At 50.7% G+C, this 22,147-nt stretch overlaps 3 protein-coding genes across 6 annotated transcripts; 1 reads left to right on the top strand and 2 right to left on the bottom strand.

Annotated features, from left to right (window-relative positions):
* Positions 1-3,160: 3,160 nt before the first annotated feature.
* On the bottom strand, positions 3,161-5,949 carry rgrb (retinal G protein coupled receptor b). The gene is made up of 7 exons (XM_019883566.1): positions 5,571-5,949; positions 5,351-5,507; positions 4,294-4,415; positions 3,845-3,998; positions 3,654-3,771; positions 3,441-3,554; positions 3,161-3,351 (listed from the first exon to the last, which is right to left on the bottom strand). The coding sequence occupies exons 1-7, from the start codon at positions 5,644-5,646 to the stop codon at positions 3,205-3,207; spliced, it is 888 nt and encodes a 295-aa protein (XP_019739125.1). The 5' UTR covers positions 5,647-5,949; the 3' UTR covers positions 3,161-3,204.
* On the top strand, positions 5,516-10,636 carry lrit1b (leucine-rich repeat, immunoglobulin-like and transmembrane domains 1b). Of its 3 annotated transcripts, none has more exons than XM_019883499.1 (5): positions 5,516-5,627; positions 6,875-7,006; positions 8,184-8,644; positions 8,792-9,097; positions 9,233-10,635. In XM_019883499.1, the coding sequence occupies exons 3-5, from the start codon at positions 8,314-8,316 to the stop codon at positions 10,291-10,293; spliced, it is 1,698 nt and encodes a 565-aa protein (XP_019739058.1). In that variant the 5' UTR covers positions 5,516-5,627; positions 6,875-7,006; positions 8,184-8,313; the 3' UTR covers positions 10,294-10,635. The 3 variants fall into 3 exon arrangements, with proteins under 3 accessions (XP_019739058.1, XP_019739057.1, XP_019739056.1); XM_019883498.1 differs by having other exon boundaries at positions 6,875-7,010; XM_019883497.1 differs by lacking the exons at positions 5,516-5,627; positions 6,875-7,006 and adding an exon at positions 7,017-7,692 and having other exon boundaries at positions 9,233-10,636.
* Positions 10,637-13,357: 2,721 nt separating this feature from the next.
* On the bottom strand, positions 13,358-21,584 carry LOC109523955 (cadherin-related family member 1). Of its 2 annotated transcripts, none has more exons than XM_019883472.1 (18): positions 21,410-21,584; positions 21,237-21,239; positions 21,051-21,146; positions 20,355-20,500; positions 20,230-20,280; positions 20,067-20,156; positions 19,895-19,981; positions 18,877-18,993; positions 18,511-18,654; positions 18,367-18,445; positions 18,197-18,297; positions 17,760-17,963; positions 17,442-17,594; positions 17,179-17,343; positions 16,716-16,783; positions 15,944-16,172; positions 15,406-15,660; positions 13,358-13,987 (listed from the first exon to the last, which is right to left on the bottom strand). In XM_019883472.1, the coding sequence occupies exons 1-18, from the start codon at positions 21,468-21,470 to the stop codon at positions 13,442-13,444; spliced, it is 2,595 nt and encodes an 864-aa protein (XP_019739031.1). In that variant the 5' UTR covers positions 21,471-21,584; the 3' UTR covers positions 13,358-13,441. The 2 variants fall into 2 exon arrangements, with proteins under 2 accessions (XP_019739031.1, XP_019739032.1); XM_019883473.1 differs by lacking the exon at positions 13,358-13,987 and adding an exon at positions 14,554-14,831.
* Between the last annotated feature and the right edge of the window lie 563 nt (positions 21,585-22,147).

Raw genomic sequence — 22,147 nt, 5'->3', positions numbered from 1 at the left:
ACGCACACCCCTCGGCTCCCTCCATGCTTCTCGGTGCCGGTTTCCCCCGTTCACGCGGCCGACTTGGCTGCAGCTTGCTGGCGCCGCCGAGGACGCGTCGAGTCTTCCATCCTCACCTGTGGCACTTGAGCGCTCGGCTCTGACGGCGTCGCTGCTGCCTCCGTGGCCATTGGTGCGCGTTAACCCGCTATTTTTGGTGCCTTTTTTTTGTCCCCCTCCTCACCCTTCCCCCGCTCCTCCTCTTCCTCACACCAATGTGACATCAGCCTCGGAAACCCGCGCCCAGTGGACCCGGTCACCACTTTGCCCCCTTTATGCTAATTTCCGATCCTGGCAGCGCTCACTTCAGCCAATGAGAGACGCGATGCGGGGACATCGTCCCATATCGCCCCGGGAAAGGGAAAATATTGAGTACGCTGTAAAGATCACAAGTTAAGTATTTTGGGATGGGGGGGGATAGTAATTCTTGACGTTGATGACAACAATGTAACCCAATTTCCCCAACGGCAAAACTTCGCCCTACTTGAAATGTTCTCCAAGTGTGTTTGTTGCCTTTGAATTTTGAGTTCACCCAACATTTTTTTTTTCTCTCCAGTGATTCATCACCCTCTGATGAACCCATCCGTCTTCAGTACGGGTAGGCCTACTCGTGTCTCCAAAAAGTTTAGATTCCACTCCATAAGTCAAACCAAAAAGTCGACTTTGAATTGTGCGAAAGTAAAAATGTGATATATATTTTTTTCCATTGCGAATCATCCTGTACTGTACTTAATAATGTGAGGGCAAAAACCGAAATCGGAAGATCGTGTGCCGCCGTGAAAATCCGAGCGAGCAATCGGCCTTTTTATATCGCTGTAAAGTATGGCGAGCTGAATGTAAAATGTGACATTTTCAAGAAGGAGCGGGTTGAGGATCCGTTTGACTCCAACTGAAATGCTACGAAGATCTCGTCCCCCACCCAAAAGAGAATGCGGGCCCGACCTTTCCAGGCAAGTTACGTTTGCCGAACGTGACACTGGTACCACCTTGTGGCACAAAATGGCAGATGCCCATCGTCGTCGTTCATTATGACTGTGTTGAGTTTGAAAAAAAAAACTGTTTAAAGCCAGTAGAGGGCAGCAAAGACCTGACGTGGAAATACACGGCACTGTACTCCAAACGTTCCATGATTTTTGCAAGCAAGCCAAGGCGATGTTCCAAATGTTTCTATTGATGGATTTTTAATTTGAGAAGAACTTTCTTTCCCAAGCAATAATTAACATGAATGCACAGCAGCATATTTGATGGAGCGTATTGTACAAAACATACTACAGTATACGTACAGAGTGGTGGAATCTGTTCAACGGATGAGTTCATGCAAGGCAACGGGAGCTTTGGGAGGGTCCAAGGGACCAGGCAGAACAGAATTGAATGACAAGAGGCCCAGCACCCGTTCCATCAGCCGATGTGACATTAAAAGGATCTGCGGGGGAAGGTTTGAACCAATATTCCAGGGGCCGCGCTCCCGCCGCGACCCGCTGACGCATGACCAACGTCGAATCCCTTTTTCCCCTCAGCCATTTTGCAAAGGCTTTCAAGAAAAGTCCCCACGGTGACTCCGGGAGCAGCAGCGTTGCGTAATCTTCTCTCTGGTCAACCGATCCAACCCGCAGACGCTGACGTCATTTGACCTTTGACACCTTTTTGTTCCCTGGTGCGTCGTCCTCGCCTTTTGCCCTCTTAGGATCAAACATGACGATCTGGGAAACAAGCAGGTTGCTGAAGGTTTCATAGCTGTTGCAGTCGCGGCCTAAACAGTATCGGAAGCGTCGACTTACATTTCAAATTGCAATTGTCGTATTTGTGCCATGAAATTGTCTTCAGAGTATTCACAACAGTCGATTCTCTTCATTTTGTTTTTTTTGTCCGATAACATTTGGGCCTCTGTATTGCCAAGTCCATCGAATCTGCCCAGGGCCTTTCGAATCAGCAGTGCACTCTGTCGTGGCATTTCTTGGAATCTTTCTACTTAGCGTGTCATCCTCGGTTTGCCAATTTCTCTTAGCCCGACTATGGCATTTCACATTATACGTTAGCATTTCGCTCGCTGACGTTCATTTCATGTGTTGACGGTGCATGTTTGGTTGAAGATTTTGGGTGTATGAATCCACATTTAATTCTCTTTTGGTGTGTATTCTTTGCGTTGGGTAATTGAGTAATTGTTTGAAGCTTTACGATTACTGCAACATCGATGCTCATTTCTGTCACATTATCTGGTAGCATGAAGCTCGGAGACTTCGGTGAGACGTAATTACAGTACCGTCTCTGGTTTTGCGATTAGTTGCGCAGTCTTGCGTTGTAACGTCATCCGTCCGCCAGCTTACGCATACGTCCGCGTACTCGACAGGTACGTGTTTGCAGCCTGGCTATATCTGTCCGTGACAAGGTGTCCTCCTTTGATTCCTTGTTGCGTTCTTAGCGCTGCTTCTAACCCGGGCTCGGGACCGAATTGGATCACGAGTTCAGCCGCTCGCTTTGTGAAAGTGTTCCAAGAATGCCACACGCTAATCTCTTCGCGCGCCGGGCCAACTCCCTACGAGGATTATTTTAGCGCGAATGTAACATTTGAAAGCTGTTTTGCGGGCTTTTTGGAGCATTCCTAATTGAAACGTTTTGCTTTGCACAATCACTCTCAAAGGCTGCTTTTGATCGGGATTTGAAGGAAGGCCACTTAATTAGGTACACGAGACAGCCGCGCCATTTTGCATGCACGCCGGCACAGATGGATCAGCAGACTTTTGATCTGGCGCGGCACCTCACGTTACGTCCCACGGGTTGGGAATCACAGAGGCACACAATCGAATTAGATTCGAAAATCGGAGTGATTTTGTTCTCATTTCAGACCAAAATGTTCCGAAAGCGGCATCCTCTCCACTGGCTCCGTTGCTTTCTGTCTCACATGACGACCGACTGACTGGTGGCTTGTTTCTGGACCTGCTTCGGTAAGCTGATCAGCCAGGCGCATTCAGGGACCTCTCACTTGTGAAAGCAAAACAAAAAGCAAGAAAACCAAACAGGGACCGTTCGGTTGTTGGTAGCAGTCGTTGAACTTACAATGAATCACACGATTTCATGTACAGTATTTATTTATGGATTAACATTACCATTTAAATTGTGCAATTAAACCCCGGCCCCCCCCCCCAAAAAAAAGGTTAACTTTTCCGCCTATTTGGACTTGGCCTTCTTGGGATCCGGCTCGGCTATCTTCTGCCCGGTGAGGAAGTACCACACGCCTCCGCGGTAGAACTCGTTGCCAAAGGAGTAGAGCAGCGCGTTGAAGATGGGGTTGGTCTTGGCCACCACCGGAAGCACCTCGAGAGGAAGAAAGCGCAACCCGCGTGCGTTTTATCAGGGCAGCCGGGAATGTCCAGCCGTCAGCTTTGAGGATTCAATTGGCTCACCATTCGCAGCTTAGGGGATATAACCTTGACGTTTTGGAAGCAGGCGTAGATGCACATGAGCACGTAAGGACCCCAGCACATGAGCATCACCCTCAAAGGCAAACTGGTGTTGAACTGAAAAGCAACAAGTCCAAATTGCAATTGACGGTCCGTCGCGCAACCGCATTTCAAAGTGTGTACTGTGGCTTTCAATGGGTTTCGAGGCGTGCTTACCCGGTGGTGATGGACCTTCTTGAAGTATTTGTTGATGGCGCTGTAGCACGACAGCATGGTGAGCGCCGGGAAGGTCAAGTAGAGCAGCACCAGGGTGAGCATGAAGGTGACAAAGTCCCTAACGAGAGAAGATCATCGCCTCTTCCTCATGCTCTCTCGCTGTTCCATTTTGCCAAGTGCTTCTCTCCTACCTGTCACCCCTGGTGTAGTCCAGCGTGCAGCAGGTCCTCATGGGCTCAAAGTCGTACACGCCCCAGCCCATGAGCGGGACGGCAGCCCAGAAGATGGACAGGACCCAGATGATGGTGCTCATCACGATGGACGTGCTCCAGAAGAGCTTTTGTCCTGCGTGGTGACAAAGTGGGACAAAAATGGCCGTCTTTACCAAGGTAACTACAAAAGCATGTCTGAATATCATTTGCATTTTTTTTTCCTCATGCCATTGCATGAGTGAGATTGCCGTTACTAGTATATTGGTTACCTAAAGAACAAAACTTGATTAAAAAAAAAAACACATATTAGATCAATACAAGAGCTGCATCAAAAATGTCCACTTTCGATTCTTTCAGATCAGTTCTCGTGTTGAATCTCGTCCGACTGTCTTCATGTTGATGCGTTCATTTTTGGAGTTTAAACTCACTGGTGCAGTACTGGTGATATCGGTCCCAAGCGATGGCCGCCATGAAGCTGATGGACGCCAGGACGGCGATCATGCCCTGGAAGCCGTGATAGGCGCATCCGTTCTGGCCAAAAGGCCAATGTCTACAAGCGGGGAGGGCGGACAAAGACGCACGCATTCAAACATATCAGAAAGGTCAGGGGGAGTAAGGAAACGGACATAACTTTATTGATATATTTTCTCCGCTAATCTTCTTACAGAATTTTAGATTGATATTCCTGAGTGCAGACTTCAAGTAGTAGTGGAACACTTCATTTTATCCACTGAAATGATTGATCACATTGTTTTGTTTTGTTTTTCTGGCATCGGGATCTTTCACACAACTTGCTTTCAACGTAATGTAAGAATGCCTAAAATGACCCTGTTCTGGTTTCAGTGGTATTTAATCATAGTCCAGGTTGTTGTCGGAAATGTCTTCATGGACATGATTGGAAAGCACCTTCAAATTATATGGAGTAACATTTAAAAAATGTGTCCTACTGTATCATTGTTATTTCATGTTCAAAGTTTTGGAAAGCGCTTTGCTGCAGGCTGTCAAAGCGCTGGAAAGATTTACGGGTACATCCAAGTTGAACAAATGCAGTACATCCACTGCTGTGTGTCTTTTAGTTTACAAAAAGCAGAAGATTTGGACTTTATTTTTGAGTTCAAAACATTTTGATTGAATGAGTTTGTTTCTTTCTCCATTTTAAAGCGCAGAGTTATGCAAAATATGACAGTGGCCGAAAGAAAAAAAAAAGTCCCAATGTCTCGGTTGATTCGCGCACGGGATAGTCCCGCTCGCGGCTGCTTCCCGATTCTCCCAATCCCGAGGTTAAAGGTCAAGTTTGCCTCCCATTCCGTGGGAATCCCGAAAAAAAATGTCAACCTCGAAGGTGGTACTAGCTAACTAGATTTGTTGTTGTTGTTGTAGTAGAGGCTTGTCCGCCGAACTAGTCTAGTTAAGAAATATCACTGATACAAATTAAGACCAAACGGTTCGATCAGGTGCCCCCGTGGGTGTTGGAGATTGCCGGACCGGATGTAGCTGGCGTAGGCTGCCGTGAGTCCGTTGACGTTGAGGCTCAGGTCGGCCAGGGCCAAGTTGAAGACCAGGGAGTTGCTGGGGGTCCTCAGCTCCCGGACGCGCAGGAAGGAGACGACGGTGACGGCGTTGAGGAGGAACCCGAGGACGCCTGTCGACGGACCGCGGGTGAGACCGACCGACGGGACCAACCGAGTTCCTCGTTTCGACTTACCGCCGACAAAGAGCGCCGAGCCGAACAAGAACATGTCCACGTCGGTGAAGCCCTCAGGTAAGGTGTACCCCGCCATGTTGTTGACCGAAGACCACAACAACCTGTGGACTTTTCCCCTCGAAAACCTTTTTTTTTTTTTTTTTCCCCCAAACTTCGCCGAGGCGAAGTCAATACAACCTTTCTGGTTCTGTCCTCCCCCCCCTCAAAAGTGAAGCTTTGTGTTGCTCTCTTGTCACATGAAGGGGAGGGTGTAAAAAGAGAACAATGAGCTTAAGATTTGTTCCTCGGTGCTGCTGCAATCCCCCCAAGAATGTCCGAACAAGAACGCTTTGCTCTTAGTTAGCCGGAAATGTGGGGGTCTTCATCTCTCATGACTTTCATGAAGTTCTACAATCGACGGTGTCATCTTGTCATTAATATCAAACGCTAAAAGTGAATGTATGCCAATTTGTATCGTCTCTGCAAAGTGATTGAAGTTCCATCTTTCAGTTCTTCCATCCATCTCCTATCCTCTCCCTTCTTCAGGGTGGGCTTGTGCCTTTCCTTGCTGATTTTGGGGGGGGTACATCCACGAACTGGTCCCTTGTCAGTCAGGCTCGACGATACCATCGCTCCATTTATTCTGAATATTTTACCCATGGAGCGATATATTTATAAGACGTCAATAAAAAAATGCTGCCATAACACCGCCAAACCCCGGTGCGCCCCCAACCATGGAGTTGGTGCTGCTTTTCTCCAGGCTTCTTCCCCAGTCTTTAAAAAAAACAACAAAAAAACATGCATGGAAGGTGAGCTAAAGAGTCAAAATTACCCATCGGTATGAGTGTTTGTCAATACTGGGTGACATCCGTGACAGGATGTATCCCGCTTCTTTCACAAAGTCAGCTGGGAAAGGATCCAACTCCCCCGTGGCCCTAATGAGGACCCGAAAATGGATGGGTGTGATGGGAAGGTGGACCCTTTGCTCTCTCGGGAGCCTATTTTCAGATTGTGTGGCGAGAGTCTGATTGCATGAATGTGTTTACAGATTAGCACCAACTCATCAACAAATGAATTAATTCCATTTCCCGGCAGATGACTTGTGTGTTGGGGGCGGGAGGCTATAGCAGCATCACATGCTGGTGACCGCTAACCTGAAATTCTCAATTAATATCGACATAAAAATAGGAGACAATTGTAACAGCTGCTCCTTAAGAACACTATCAAATGCGGTTGATGTTTTCATCGTTGTAGATTCTAAACATGCTCGTTCACCACTGCGATTCAGTGCAAATGCTCTCAAAACGCTCCTCTTGTATTTGCAGGGAGAACAGTTCAATCCAAGGGAAAAAAAGGATTGATTAAAAAAGACACAGATGACTGGATGAAAGGATTTTTCCTCTTTGCGTCAATCAAAAGTGCACCTGGGAAAGAAACGCGCCTGTGACGTATTCAAAGTAGGTCAGTGAAACATGAAGATTGTGTCAATTCTTGACTCCGTCTTGATGAGATTTATCGCACCAAAAAGACGCAGCACGCCTTTGTCGAAACTTTCCCACATACAAAGTCGTGCGAATATCAGTCAGCGGTTGCTTTCGACAAAAGGTTTCCTCCGACCTCTGTCGGCAATGATCAAATCTCAATTCAAATGATTAGAATTTTGTGATGTCCTGCGGCACCCGTTGAAGGTTCTCCAGCCGGCCTCGTTTGCGCGTCTGGGTGAAATGTCGACGTCGGGAAGAAAACGAGACTGACAAGTGTGCAGCCTATCAGCATCCAGGATCGCCCCGGTGGAATCGTGTGAATGGAAATAACCACAAAGTAAACTCCTCCTCCTCCACCCCCCCGCTCCTTTAATCCCAGCGCATCCTTTTGAGCCGAGGATTGACAGCAGGCGGAGCAGAATGGAGCCGATGGGCCGCCACGCATCCCGCGTCCGCTTAAACCGCCGCAACTCCTTTTCGGACTCGCGTTCCGCGGCGAAGTAGCGCCAAGCATTTCGGAGCCTCGCCGGAAGCAAAATGAGTCGACATTTGTCTTGCGCTTTCTGCGTGGCTTTCGTGGTTTTCCCCCTCATGACCACTTCGTGCCCTGCGCAGTGCAGCTGCTTCTTCCACAAACTGAGCGACGGTTCCAAAGCCAGGTAAAGATGAGTCTTGCTACTTTGCTCTATTTCCCCATTCACTTGTTGGTATCGTGTGTGTGTACACAAAAAAGAAACGGCAAGCCCATCGGTACTTTCATCAATTCAGTAGTGGAGGATTAACTTGCAGTTGCTCTTTAATCTGCTTTTCTTGTTCCGGGACAATAGGCCGGCCGCTATTTTGGCAGAACCGTTGATTTCAAATAAAAGCTATTTTTAAGCTCTTACATGATGACAGGTTGGAAACCGTGATGCATTTTATAGAAAGACGGCACATTCATGCTGTGGAGCTCATTGCTAATTGCGTTTTTATTGATTTTTTTTTTTTGCAAGGTTAACACATGCGATACGGTTCTCTCCCTCCACAAAATGTGCGGAAGGTTGTTCCAGCGCGAGCAAATTGCACTCACTTGAGCTGAATGGAAACATATTTGTAATCTTTGGCTACGTTGTCATCAGGATTCCAACAGTTGCACTCTTTCGTCCCGCAGAAGCGTCCTGTGCAACGATCCCAAGATCAGCGTCATCCCGACAAATTTCCCCCCGGACACCTCCAAGATACGCATCGAGAAGACGGCCGTCACGAGGATCGCGAGCGGCAACTTCGGCTACCTGGGCAGCATGGAGTTTCTGTGGATGTCTTTCAATGCCCTGAGCTCTCTCAGCGCAGAGAGCTTCCGGGGTCTCGCAAACCTGAACGAGCTGAGACTGGACGGGAACGCCCTCACCTGGTTCCCGTGGGAGTCTCTGAGCTCCATGCCCAATCTGAGGCTGCTCGACCTGCACAACAACAAGATCTCCAGCGTGCCCGCCGAGGCCCTCGCGTACGTCCAAAACATCACCTATCTGGATTTATCCAGCAACACTCTCACCACCGTCCCCGCGAACGTCCTCTCGCTTTGGCTAAGCGTGAAAGCGCCTCAGGATGCGGATTCCTCCAAATTTATTCTTGGTGAGTTTCTTGTTTCTTCATTCAGTTCTCTGTCGCCATATTTGTCTTTCACCACCCCAAGGGTGGATTCATCTCATTTTAGTAGTTGTGTGTGTGTGTGTGTGTGATTAAAGTAAGCTCACATGCGACATGGTCTCTGGTTTTCAGGTCTCCACGACAACCCCTGGTTATGCGACTGCCGCCTTTACGATTTGGTCCAGTTCCAGAAATCGCCGAGGTCATCAGTCGCTCTGATCGACCCCAGGCTGCGGTGCGCGGACCCGGAGAGTCTGTCCGGGGTTTTCTTCACGGAAGCGGAGGTCCAGAGGTGCCAGGGCCCCCGCGTGCACACGGCCGTAGCGCGCGTCCGCAGCTCGCTGGGCAACAACGTCCTGCTTCGTTGCGGCACCGTCGGCGTTCCCATCCCCGAGCTGTCTTGGAACCGCGCCGACGGCAAGAAAATCAACGGCACCAGTGAGTTCTCCTGAACCAAATACAGAGACGCTAAGATTAGAACGGCATCTATTTCCGCGCGAGTGTCGGCGGGATTAAAGGTCTTCTCTTTGTGCCAATCTGCTTAACCCGACCAACCTTTTCCTCTATTTTCAGTTCAGCAGGAGATCTCAAAGGAAGGCATCATTTGGTCCATTTTGAGCGTGCCCGCAGTCTCCTACAGGGATTCGGGAAAGTACGTGTGCAAGGCCACCAACTTTGTGGGCAGCGCGGACGCCATCATCTCCTTGGTGATCACGGACGGCTTTCGCTCCGAAGAGGCCGGCGGCGTGGTCGCCAAGAGGCCCAGAGGGAAGAAGCCCGCAAGCGTCGGGAGGGCCGCGTATCAAGAAAAGCTGGTCGCCAGATACGTCCCTCCGCCGACCGCCTCGGCGGCGGGCAAGCCCCTCATCGAAGCCCTCAATGGCAAAGGCGTCACCGGGAAGTACGAGGTGGAGAGCTACAGCCACTCCTCCGGCTCCCGAGGACGAGGCCGGGGATCGGCCCTTCGAAAGCCGGAGCGGGTCGCTTCGGGCAACGTGGCGGGCAACGCCTCGTCCTTGCAGCAGGCCCCCGAGAAAAGGATCGTGCGTTCGGTGAAGGTGATCGGCGACACCGACCACACGGTGTCGTTGAACTGGCGAGCCCCGACGGCCACAAACGTCACGGAGTTCAGCGTTCTCTACGCCGTCTTTGGCGAGCGCGACATGCGGCGGATCAACGTGGGAGCGGGCAAAAATCGGATCACCATCGACGGCCTGGTGCCAAAAACAAAGTACATCGCTTGCGTTTGCGTCAAGGGCCTGATCCCGAAAAAGGAGCAGTGCGTCATCTTCTCGACCGACGAGGCGGCCAGCGCCAGCGGCACCCAGAAACTCATCAACGTGGTGGTCATCACGGTCGCCTGCGTCATCGCCGTGCCCCTCACTCTGATCGTGTGCTGCGGCGCCATTAAGAAGCGCTGCCAAAAGCTCCTCGGCCGGCCCTCCAAGGAAATGCAGGACTCCTATGTCACCTTTGAGACTCTGGGCCCCGGGGCCAAAACCAAAGGCGTCGAAGGCGAGTACCTTACGCGCTTAAACCCCGACGAGTCCAACAGGCTGCTTTCGGCGAGATCCAGCGTCGATTCCGAGGCCATAACAAGGACTGAGGCGCCACCCAACGAGTATTTCTGTTAGAACCCGACCGACATTGGCCTCCACTTCCTGCAGATGCACTTTGAGAGCGGAGTCGTGAATCCGGATGCCTCTTTGAGGGCTCTCCGAAGGACGCTGGCGGCTCATTTGCCGCCGGATGACGTCACCGAACCCCCTTGTGGAAGGAATCCCAAGTCTTGCATATGAAAGCAAAAAGGGGAAATTCTACACCGTGTGCGTGTGTTGTTGACGTTCATACAGATGTGTTTTGGGACCTCACGGTTCATCTTTTCAACCCAAACCACATTTTGTTATCCAGCGTAACCTTTGTGGACATGAATCGATTACATTTAGAAAGCAGCTTGTTGCCCTGCAGCCGCAACTCGGTCAGATCGGCCAAAAGCCCCTGGAGCCTTTTGGTGTGCATCAAGGCCATGTCATTGAAATCGAGCCACAGGAACTCCAAGGCACCAACTTTGGAGAAGGATCCTGGAGGTAGCTCCATCAGGTGGCAGTTTTCCAACCGGATCTTTGCGAAATTGGGCGGGGTGTCGCCTGGAATTTGTCTCACGGGGGTTTCCGCGCATAGCAGAGACCTCGAGACCTGTGATCGGCAAGGAAAATGAGGAGTCCTGAAATATAACCTGGCTTTCACAAACTGGAGTCGACCCCCCCCCCCCCCCCCCCCAGGGTCTCGTTGACACAGGAGCAAGTTGACCATCCGGGAGTGATGAGATCAAACATCAAAGAAGTAGGCAATGCGACGCAAAAGCCATCCATGTTCCTAGAGGAGCATGGGTGGAATTGGAGCCCAGCCCATTTTGTGGCAGACTGCCGCTCAGACACGTTGAAATCCACAACTCGGCCTTTATTCCTTATTGTAAGAAGGGTTTGTATTTACTAATGTGTCAGAATGATTGTCATTCCATTTTTTTTTTCATTTTGATACAGAATGTTTAGCACTGGATTAGAATTTTTTTTCCTCTGAACAATGTTCAGCGTGTATCGTTCATGGATTAAAATGAGAAAGCCACACAAGTGTTGGGGTTTTTTTTTTTTTTTTTTGCACAATCACTTAGAGGATTTGTTACATAAGCCCGATATTCCCTTGCATTTTATCCATACACTGCTAAGCAGATTAGAGTGATTTTCTCTCTCAACCCTCTGGGGGACATGATATTTCCATTTAATGACAAGTGACATTGCCCACGTTCTGCGCATTGATTTCTAAAGCAAATCCATTTTAACCCATACTCTCTGCGTGTTTTTTTTTTCAGTATGTTACCAGAAGGTAAAAACCCCGCCAAAAGTTTGGCACTTCGAATCAACCGTCCGGTGAACGGAGCTCGGAGCTCCCCCGTAGCCGTTGAGTATCGTCACGTGTGGCCAAAGCCAAACTTTGACGGGATTTGGATTCGACACCTCCGAATTTGACCAACGCTTTCAAATTCGATCGAAAAAGCTGTTGCGCACAAATCCATATTTGAATGCTGTTCATTGACTGCCATCCATCTGTTCTGTGCTGTGTGCAGATTTGAACGACGTGTGACCAGTTCAACCTCATCTCCGCGTGAATGAAAGCACTAATTAGTAGCCCGTGCTAACATCCTCAACGAGCACAATGTTTATGCCATCGCTGCAGTGCTGATGCTAACTTATTGCATCAATGCAAAGAAAAATCGATATTTCTTTGCCTCACTCCCATTGAATGAGTCCTTTGTCATAATCCTGTTGTGTCACAGATGACGTTTAAGGCTTCGTATTAATCTAATAATCCGATCGACTGCAGCCTCTGCGCGCGCGCGCACACACACACACGAGTACCAGAGGCCTTATTCTGTTGAAATATTTATTCAAAATCAATCAAATACAAAGACGGTACAAATATGTAACATGCAAAGACCAGGCGGTGTCTTTTCTCGTTTCTGCCGTTTATCCCCGTGTATTTTACAAAGTCGAGCAAATACGTTCCACTACGATAATCACATGACCTCTAAATTGCCTGGATTTGAAGGCATTGATGAGAAATACGGGAATGCGCATAAATCTTGGATATTTTGACGTTGATTGAATTGCTGTTGAGTACCTCCAAAAAGAAACGTGCGTGCGGTTGAAATCCCAACGTGCCCAGCGTATATGTCAGTTTGACACCGGAATCACAAGCGTTCTAGTTGATACATCCCGATACTCGGAACACTGTTTGATACACACATTGAGAAAAAAAAAAAACATCTTCTCAAAAGCACGTGTTTTAATACAGCTACACCAAAGCAAACCTTGCGAGCGAGCTTCTTCGAGCGCGATGCGACCGTGGCACATGGTAATGGTACAAAAAGAGCAAGCATTGGGCATGTTCTCATGAGAACTCGGCTGAGGCTAAATCAAGGCTCTGACATGCTCATGTAAACGTCTAAGTTCAGTGCGGTCAATAAAAACAAGTCGTCAAAACAGGAAACGGCTGCGCCAAAGTAAATATTTGGATGAGAACCTGTGCTAGCTTTGAAGCGGTGAGCAACATTAGCACTTCATCACAAGCTGATTTTTATGTGTGTTTTTTTTTTTTAAACGACTGTGTCGAATGTACAGTGTTATTAATTATTGGGTCAGTCCTCGTTATTACCGGATTTGCTCATATGGGCTCATTTTATTGATTTTTTTTTTACTCCAAAGCGGCGTAGTAGAGCCGAGGCGTTTCTTTCCAGACGCCCAAATCTCCGCGGTTAAGATGATGGGATCCTCCTCACGATGGCGGTGTGGTAATGCTCTTCTGCTCTTTGTCGCTTTCAGTTATCCGCCCTTCACTGGCGCATTCTTGATTTTATTTTTATTTTTCTGAGGAGGTTTTGTTTTGACGCGAAATATTTCAAAACATTGATCTGTACTTTCTAGGCCCTGTCAAAATAGGCTTTTGGCCGGCTTTGACCTCCAGGGATGATGAGGTCAAGTTAAAAAAAGATGCAAATAGAGAGCGGTGAAATTCTTTGTCTTTCTGTTGTTCGTACCGGCTAATTCAACATTGGAGCGATTTGATTTTTCACGCCCGGTCATCTAAACGGATCCGTTTTTTCCGATTGTAATGACGTTGATTTCAGTCTGTAATTTCTTTGACCCAAGTGAATGAATGGGAAGTCTGTTTTTCGACACAAGTCTGTGTGCTTCTACTCGGCGTGAGTACTTTTGCCACGTCCGGCTAATAGTAACCTTGGTTGTTTTCTCTAATTTTCTGCTCCAGCCTCATTTTCAACTCGGAAACCAGCGCCGAGCTCACGTTGCCCTCTTTGCGACCGCCCCGCTTGCCTTTCCTGGAACCTTTGGAGGCCAAGACTCCCGATATGGTGGGGACAGCGCGGGACCTCTCGGGGGCCGGCGGGGGCAGACACGGGGCGCAGGGCGGCGGCGGCGGCGGCGGCTGCGGCCGCCTCGTTCTCTGGGTGCCGCTCTCCCGCTCGGGGCTCCCCTCCGGATCCTGCGCGAGGAACTTCTCGGAGGGCTTGCCGAATTTGAAGGCGAGCACGTTGAAGGTCCGAGGCTGCCGGCGCCCGGGTCGCCTCTTGATGATGCGGCGCGCAGGCGTCACCCTGTTTTGGGACTTGGCGTTGCGCATGTAGATGGCCGTGGAGATGAGAACGGTCGCTCCTACCGACAAGCTAATAATGAAGGTAAGCATGCCTAACGCTTTCATGGGGTTGTCCCGACTCCTCATTAAAAAGGCCGCCATAGGCCCCTTGAGAGGAGTCTGCAAAAGAGCACACACAATTGGAAGCATGCGAGCGTCATTCCCGGCGTGCGATAGATCGATCGGCGATGCGCCGGCAGGGGACGGCCCGAACAACGACCCCGCTGCGTTCTCCGGACCGGAGGGGTCAAGCATACAGCCGAAAGGCCAAAAGCGGGCTCATTTGTGCCGTGACGCGACCCGATTTACCGCTTCGACACCTTCGTGTCAAATTTGGCGGTCGCATATGGCTCGTGAACTCCAAAGAGTTTGACAGCCCTGCTCCGCACGCAATCGTTTGGGGGCGCGCCCGAGCTTGGCGTGGAGCTGATCAGGGAAGACACGTCACGTGCCAATCGGAGTCCAGGAGCCAAAGGGAAAAGGCTTTGGCGGCAGATTTGTTCTGTGGATGCGATTCACACCAGTCCTACTTCCGAACTTTTGTGAAGCGCGTGGAGTCACTCGGTACCAAATTCACCAACGAATGCGCCCCTACAAATTCTGCCGCGGTACCGCGAGTCGTCGCGCGAGCTAGCTATTCCGTTTCGGTGCCTTCCGAGGATAAGTGCTCTCGAAGATCGGGGAAACGTGAACGAGTCCTCCTCGCTCGTCTTTCACAAAGCGAAGCAAGAAACAAACACAACGTGACATGGAGGCATCCCTTCCCTCACTTGGGTCTGCGGACCACTTTGACATAGTTACTGTCCGGGTTGATTCGGGACTTTTTCACTGCGTTACAGTAAAGCGTTGTGGAGATGCAGACAGTGAGCAAAAGGAGGGTAACGACAAGGCTGAAACAAATTCCAAAAACGGTCAGCGGACGCTCGCTGAGGCCCAGGAAATAGGAAACAATACGTCCCTTGACCTGGAAAGCACGATGCACAACACACAAGACCAGAAACAGAACATCGTCAACATGCCGAGCCATGCGATGAAAACACACACAGCTCGACGGACACGGTGGCGTGCAAATCAAGCGAAACGTGAATCCTCCGACGGCGAACCCCCGCCGGTTTGCCATTTGGCTCATTTTTCGAAACGAAATTGAGCGACTCGACGCTCGCGATGGAATCGGTCCCACTTTAAACACGACGGTCGCGCTCGGAAATGACCGTCGGCGCTTCTGATCGGAGTTTGCCTACGATTGGTCCCTTTGGCAAAAGAGTGAGCGAACCCCCGCCGGTTTGCCATTTGGCTCATTTTTCCAAACGAAATTGAGCGACTCGACGCTTGCGATGGAATTGGTCCCACTTTATACACGACGGTCGCGCTCGGAAAGTTTGCAGTTTGCCTACGATTGGTCCCTTTGCCTGGGCAAAAGAGTGAGGGGGGGTTCACTGTGCGTCTGTCTTCACGTTCGAATGAGCCGCAGTGCAGCGAGGCAGCAATTTGTCTACAGCGCAGGTGGGCGCGAGCGTCCCAGGCTCGGACGGCCTTACCGCCTCGGTGATGTCGACGTTGACCACGGCGGTCGTGCTGAAGGACGGAGAGCCGCGGTCTCGTGCCTGCACCACCAGTGACCACTTGCAGTCCTTCTGCATCGTGATGTTGCGCACGATCTCCATCGACTTGATGTACGGCTTCAGCTGGATCTCGCCCGTCCGGGCGTCCATCTCAAAGGCGTCGTCGGGATCCGCCGACATGATGCAGTACTCCACCACGTTGTTGGGAGACTCGGCGTCCTCGTCCACCGCCTGCGAGGTAAGTAGCTTCACGCAACTTGTCACGCGACAAAGCTTTTGTCATCTTGGTGAAGAACCGGCGCCGGGGCGCTTTCTAGTTTCCGAAACATTGCTACCTCTGAACAGAACTGGAAACCATGAAAAAAAAATTCACCCGTAATTTGCGCTCGCAACATCGGCCGCGCAATGAAGGAAGCACAACAAAATTCATCAAGCGAGAGCTCGCTCGCTTCCTTTTCGCCCTGGCATGACCAAATCGCCGTAAGCCGCGCGCGTCTCTTCTCACGTCACGCACCTCGACTTTGATCGGCGTTCCGATGACCATCGTCTTCTCCAGCAACGGGTCGTCGAATTCGGGCGAGTGGTCGTTCACGTCCAGCACGGTGACGAAGACCTCGGCCAGGCTGTACTTTCCCTCGGAGTCCTGCGCCTTGACGTAAAAGTTAAACTTGGAGCGCACTTCGGCGTCCAGCGACGTCCACGGCTGCGTGGAAATGAGGCCCGTCGACGGCTGGATGGAAAACCTGCGGAATCGGGACGACTTTTTCATCCGCTCGGAATTTGGAATTTTGTCCGCAGTTGCTGAAAAATGCACTTCAGAAAAATAGGACGACACGAAGAAGAAAAATATGGCCGAAATACTTGATATTTTTGCCCCCGCGGTGTATTTGTGTCAACACCGCGCTCGCTGCCGTTTTATTCACAGCGATAACTCACAAGTTACTCGCAGACTGCCAACTTTCACACAATTAACTCCGGCGAGCGCCTGCGGAGGCGCATAAATTTGCACTTTCCCTTGGCCGCGCGCGCGTTCTCACCTCGCCGCGACGTCTCGGGCTGCAGCTGTCACCCTCCATGTTAATTGGCTCTTCCGACGACGCGAGATGGGCCCCCGCCAACTATTTTTAACCCTCCAATCCAATTAGGAGATAAGCCGCAATGATAATAAGCCGCCATCTTAAGGGCGAGGCCGTTTGTGGAGTGCGGTGGCCGATTTCTGCCGTCTTCTTTATTCGGCGCCTCCGCTTCCGGATCTCGACGCGTGCGACTGCGGGAGGTTTACTCACAGATCTGATCCCGGTCCATAAATGCTGTATTTGACTTCGCCCCAGGGCCCCGAATCAGGATCGTTGGCCTGGCGGAGGAAGCGGGACAAAGTGGCGGTCAGAGGCCACAGAGGCTGTTGCGGATGCGTTGCAAGTTTGCAACTTGTGCTTCGCTCAGACCAGCCAATTAGGGGCCATCGAGAGCCAGCCGGAGCGAGGACCAATTTGAAGTTGCGAATATAGTCAAAGTCATGACGCGGATTCTGCAAGCCGCGGGCAGATTGGACCGACGCGACGACGCGCCGAAGCGGACAAAAAAACGAAATGAATCCAACATTGCACGCCCGCGCAACGTCGCCCGGTGCAAAGCGGCCATACGACGTGAATCAAATCCACCCTTGGGAAGAGATTCGTCGGCTTTTCAGGAACACGTCGTCGAATCGAAAGTATTGCTCGGCAACAGCGTTTCGGTCGGCTGACTCACCGCAACTGTAAAAACGCTGGTGCCCCCGGGCGAGTTCTCGGCGACCCTGGCGATGTAATAGTCCGACGTGAATTTGGGAGTGTTGTCGTTGGTGTCCAGGAGGTTGATCACGATGTCTGCCGTCGCACTGAAGCGCTCGGGAGTGTCGAGCTCGACCGCCAACAGCTGTAATAATAATAATCGCTCCTTTTATTTCATGACGACTGCGACGTCTTGACCAAAACACGGAGAAGTCGTCATAATATCATCCTTTCGGTCCCGACCTTAAACGAGAGCGTGGGTCCCTTTTCGTAGTCGATGCCAGATGCGTCCTCCACGATGATGGTCACCTGGGCTTCGTTCAGGACCGTCTGAGGGACCACTCGGAGAACTCGGCTGGGCCCCACCAGCCTCAGTTTAAACTTAGCGTTAGCTCCCTTTGGAAATAGGAAGAATCGTGAATTCGGTGCCATTTTAAAAAAAGATGTCTACTTTTGGAAGGGTGTTTATGATCTATATCTACGCCATATCTGCTAAAAAAAAAAAAATGCTAGAAAGCAGAGGAATGCACAACTCTGAGGGCTACATCAGCGCCGACGTACTTGATCAGAATCGTTGACGGTGATCTTGAATCCCCGCAGGATCTCGCCGGAGGGAGGATGCTCGGACATGGTGACCTCGAACGTGCTCTGCGGCCCGTTCTCGCCGTAAAAGGTGGGCGGGTGGTTGTTGAGATCCACCACTCGTACCGTCACCACAGCCGTGTCGTGGTCCCGCAGCAGACCGTCGGCTCCCACCTCAGATGCCTGGTCGGGAACGTGACACGGGTACGCGGAGACGTAAGAACCCAATCGACCGTCCATCCCTTTTCACAAGCGCTCGTCCTCCTCGACTTGGCGGCTGAGCCGCGGGGCGGGCTCCACCTTTGACTGGTCACCAATCGATGGGCCATATCCAGACAAACAATGGACCGGCGACCGGTCAATATCGGCGCACGCCGAGCTGCCAAGCAAAAATACCCGAAGGCGAAAAGCGCTACCTTGACTTGAATTTCGTAGAGTTCGTTTTTCAGCAGGGAGGGCTGGGTTGTCAGCGTGACGCACCCGCTCGTGCTGTTGATGTCAAAGACGCCGTCACTCCCTGGAAGAGAGAGTCTGCGTTATTGTGGTCGGACATCCACGTGATCCGGCGCGCTTCGATTGCCCTCACCGCCGATGATGGAATAATAGATGGGGTTGGGATTGCCTTGATCGCCGTCTCGGGCGTAAACGGTGAGAATCTCTGAGCCCTAGATGACAAACGTCGGATCAAAACGGCGCCCGTGCTTTTTACGGGACGGAGTGGACAACTTACAGGAACGGAGACCTCGTAGATGTAACCAAAGTAAGGCCTTCCCACGAAAGACGGGGGCGTGTCTTGGGCATCCAGGACATTAACCGTCACGGTGGCTGTGGAGGTCAAAACCTGATGTTTGCCCTTGTATTTCCCTCCTCCGTCCTGAGCAAGACAGCCGCGTGTGAGAGAAGGACACGTTCTAGTTCTATTGATCATTTCGAGTTCTGCAGTTGACCTCTCGGGCGTGTTTTTTTGGAGAAAACCCACGCACGCAAGATGCAAACCCCTCTCGACTGTGTTCTGTACGCCACCAAATGTCAAAATGTGAGCCTGGATCACCGCAACGGCATCAGGCTCGTGCGCGTGAACCTCAGGCTCTCTCACCTTGGCGAGCACCGTCACAAAGTGCGTGGGCGTGGTCTCGTAGTCGAGCCACTCGCCCGCTTTCACCCTCAGGATCCCGCTGTGGGCGTCGATGGTGAACTTGGAGAACGGCGTCGGCTGATGGCACAGACGTCACACGAGGGGTTCACATTGCGGTTAGTCTGATCAGCGGCAACGGCGGCGGACATTTGTCACTCACGTCGTTGGCCAACGTAAGCCCTTATTAAGCTCCCCGTGCCTTGCTCAAAATGTAATTAAAATTTAATCCACTCAAGTCACACATATTTGTTTGGGATGAGATTAATCTTTTCCCTCGACACGCTATCCCATCACTGAAATGACCTTTTTTCCACCCCGTTCCATTGGCAGCCCGGTCACTTCACGTGGTCATTTGGCAAACTCTTCCAGATGGTAAATGTTTGTCATGCATTGACAAACCAGCGCTGTCTTTGGAACTGCAAAGATTTTTTGACATCTAGCGCTAAAAGGAGACACAATAGGTACGCTTATACATGTTCAACAATGTATCTCGAACCCGGATGGCATCCTCTCGAGTCGCATCCCGTCCCCTCCCAACTCCCCCCCGGGTCCAACCAGAGAGCCCTCCATCCTATTTTGGACCCCACTCAGGACTTCTGAGCGAGTGAACGAACCGCACAGTTGCCTGGATCACCTCAGCCGAGAGCTGCGGAACAAAAAGTCCTCAAGCCAACTGAGACCCACCCGGTGGCCCTCCACCCTCGCCCAGATTCCCCTCCCGGCCTCGCATTCTTCACGACAAGCGTGCCATCAAATAGCTCTCCTTGATGCCCCGTCATCCTGCGCAGGCTCAGCCGATCGGAGCCTGCGCAGGATGACGGGGCATTTAGATATCCACTATTTTGTTCTCGTCTGCCTCTGCTAAAACAAAAGAGCTTTGGAATCTCTCGAACGTGACAATTATCAAGCCGGGGGGGCTGAAATGGAACGGCTTGGCGACGGCGCGTCGTCTGCATCGCACTGAAAGCTGGAGGTTCACCTGCAGGGAATAGGAGACGCTTCCTCCTGAGCCGAGATCTTTATCCCGCGCCTGCACTCTGTAGATGCTGCTGCCTGCCGCGACATCCTGGAGAAAAGCAAAACAAGGCCATCGCGGGGGTCGGCTTTTTACTGCATTTCCAGCATTTGTCATCGTTTCAGGAGAGCCTCACCTCTGCGATATTGACGATAAAAGGAAGGTTTTGAAACTCTGGCGGTTCGTCGTTGGCGTCGGTGACAAACACTCTCACGTTTTCAACCACCTGAAAACAAAACGCAAGACTGCCGCAAGCGGACGGCTTCTGGGTGAGCGGTATCCCGCCGTTGCTTACGTACTTTATTACGCCCGTCCGTGATGCTCACGAGCGCAGAAATCTCATCTTGTTTCTACAAAAAGAATTTGAAGAAATGTCAGTTGCAGCAGACTTCCTGTGAGATGACGTCGCCAGCGGAGGGCTCGCCTCTCGATCCAGCTCCAGAATGAGGGTCACGTTTCCGGATTTGGGATCAACCCTGAAATACTCTTTGGAGCCCATTTGGAACGTCAGACCGTATCGTATGGGATCGCCCTCGGGATCGCTGCCATTGAGGACATAGATCTGCGTTCCTGCATGGGAATCGTTGAACATAAAAACCAGGTAAGGCGTACGGAACGCCACAATTCATCCATCCGTCCGTTTTCTACACCGCTCATCCTCATCGGCGTCGCGGATGAACGAGAGCGTTCGTTCGTGAGAACATGATCGCCGGCTCATATTCATTCGTCACTTCCTAACACTGGTTCCAGTACACATATGGCAATACTTTGCGACAATTGCTTTACCAGAAATGAGATGATTGTTTGAAAAATGCCTCACCTGAAATACACTAAAAGCACAAGTCAATTAGGAATGAAGAAACGGAGAAATGTGACACGTTTTTTTTTTTTTTTTTTTTACAACTACATTCAGCGTAATGGTGAGATGGATTTCTTTCCCTGCCGGTGGGTCAAAAAAAACACTTTACGCAAAACTGGCCCACGCTCCGAAACCGGCCGACCCGCCCCGGTACCATGCGGGAGGAAAAATATCGACGTCAACTTGACTTTTGTCGCATTATTGAGGAAAATCTTTTGTCATGTACGCTGTAATGGGAAGAAAAAAGCACCAAGCTCCTACCGACTGGTGTGTCCTCAGAGATGCTGAACAAAGCCATGTTCCCGTTGGTACTGCTGGGTCCATTGTCGTAGAAATACGGAGCGTAGTCCGATTGTCCTTCAGCGGAAAGCCACATGAGCATCACATCAGCAACAAGTTCGGCGAGAATGTTTTTTTTTTTTTCTTCTGTCTCAAACAGTCACTTACTTGCTAGGATCGAGGCAGGAGATGGACGCAGTGGGGAGGAAAAACAATGGGGATTACGCCTCAATCTGAAAGGATGCTTGGAATTGCGTGCGAATGCAAGCATGCCGGAGGCATTAAAGCGCCGAGGAAGTCTGAAGCACGCGCAAAGACCTATCCAAGAAAACAAAACCTACCCGAGCTGAAGTGCAGGAGGAGGACCAGCGTGAAAACCGACGTCTTCTTCTCTTTCTTCATCCTGGTGGGGCGACGAGGCCCGGCTGGCTCATGTGGAAGGCTTCTCGGGGGCAGGCGGGCGGCGAGCCGTGTGACCTTCTTCAAAGCAGCTCAAGATGCGAAGGAGAGGGTGGGACTCACAAGGCGCTAATCCGGTGACGCATCCCTTCGCTCCGCGCGCATCTTCCCGCTGCCGGCACGCGCTGTTGCTTGCGATCGAGAAAAGTCAATGACGCTTTTCTTACGCTGCGGGAGATGTGGATCGACATTGTGCCCCCATTTATCGGTTCCAGTGAAAATCCGCACTTTACAAAGAAGCATCTTTTTGGGAAATCGTTTGACATCTTGCACACTTTGAACTGCAAAAGCTTGCGCAATACCGATTTTGACCATGTGGTGTCATTTATAGCGCTGATATTTCAGGGAAAATTTGTTTTGATGAAAACTGCAAGAGAAAAAACAAGGGCAGGGTCAGAATCATCACAATTAAAAAAAATCTAGAAAAGTTTACTTGTATCTTTGATTGCAAAATGTACAAATGAACGAACCGGACATGTACATAACTGCTCCACTTTCACAAAGGACGACAGAAATCAGAGCATAATTACTGTTGAGAGACTGAGACTTTGATAATCGATCAGTTGTGAATTCATCAATTGATTTTGACGCCTCTTTTCCTCAACCTATTGTTTCACGCA

This window comes from Hippocampus comes, unplaced genomic scaffold (genome assembly GCF_001891065.2).
Source record: "Hippocampus comes isolate QL1 unplaced genomic scaffold, H_comes_QL1_v1.1 scaffold367, whole genome shotgun sequence".
In the NCBI taxonomy this organism is placed as follows: Eukaryota; Metazoa; Chordata; class Actinopteri; order Syngnathiformes; family Syngnathidae; genus Hippocampus; species Hippocampus comes.
Note: the sequence above shows the minus strand (reverse complement) of the source record. Positions and strands in the feature narration are given on the sequence as shown.

Bases quoted from the DNA above. Each gene is read 5' to 3' on its own strand.
- lrit1b (XM_019883497.1), top strand. From the start codon at position 7,571: ATGAGTCGACATTTGTCTTGCGCTTTCTGCGTGGCTTTCGTGGTTTTC. The intron at 7,693-8,183 runs GTAAAGATGAGT...TTCGTCCCGCAG, and splicing joins AGCGACGGTTCCAAAGCCAG to AAGCGTCCTGTGCAACGATC. The intron at 8,645-8,791 runs GTGAGTTTCTTG...TCTGGTTTTCAG, and splicing joins TTCCTCCAAATTTATTCTTG to GTCTCCACGACAACCCCTGG.
- LOC109523955 (XM_019883472.1), bottom strand. From the start codon at position 21,470: ATGAAGAAAGAGAAGAAGACGTCGGTTTTCACGCTGGTCCTCCTCCTG. The intron at 16,173-16,715 runs GTGAGTAAACCT...CCGATTCCGCAG, and splicing joins TATGGACCGGGATCAGATCT to GTTTTCCATCCAGCCGTCGA. The intron at 13,988-15,405 runs GTAAGGCCGTCC...GCTCTTTTGCAG, and splicing joins ACGTCGACATCACCGAGGCG to ACTCCTCTCAAGGGGCCTAT.
- rgrb (XM_019883566.1), bottom strand. From the start codon at position 5,646: ATGGCGGGGTACACCTTACCTGAGGGCTTCACCGACGTGGACATGTTC. The intron at 3,555-3,653 runs GTAAGCACGCCT...GTTGCTTTTCAG, and splicing joins AGAAGGTCCATCACCACCGG to TTCAACACCAGTTTGCCTTT. The intron at 3,352-3,440 runs GTGAGCCAATTG...CTTCCTCTCGAG, and splicing joins TATCCCCTAAGCTGCGAATG to GTGCTTCCGGTGGTGGCCAA.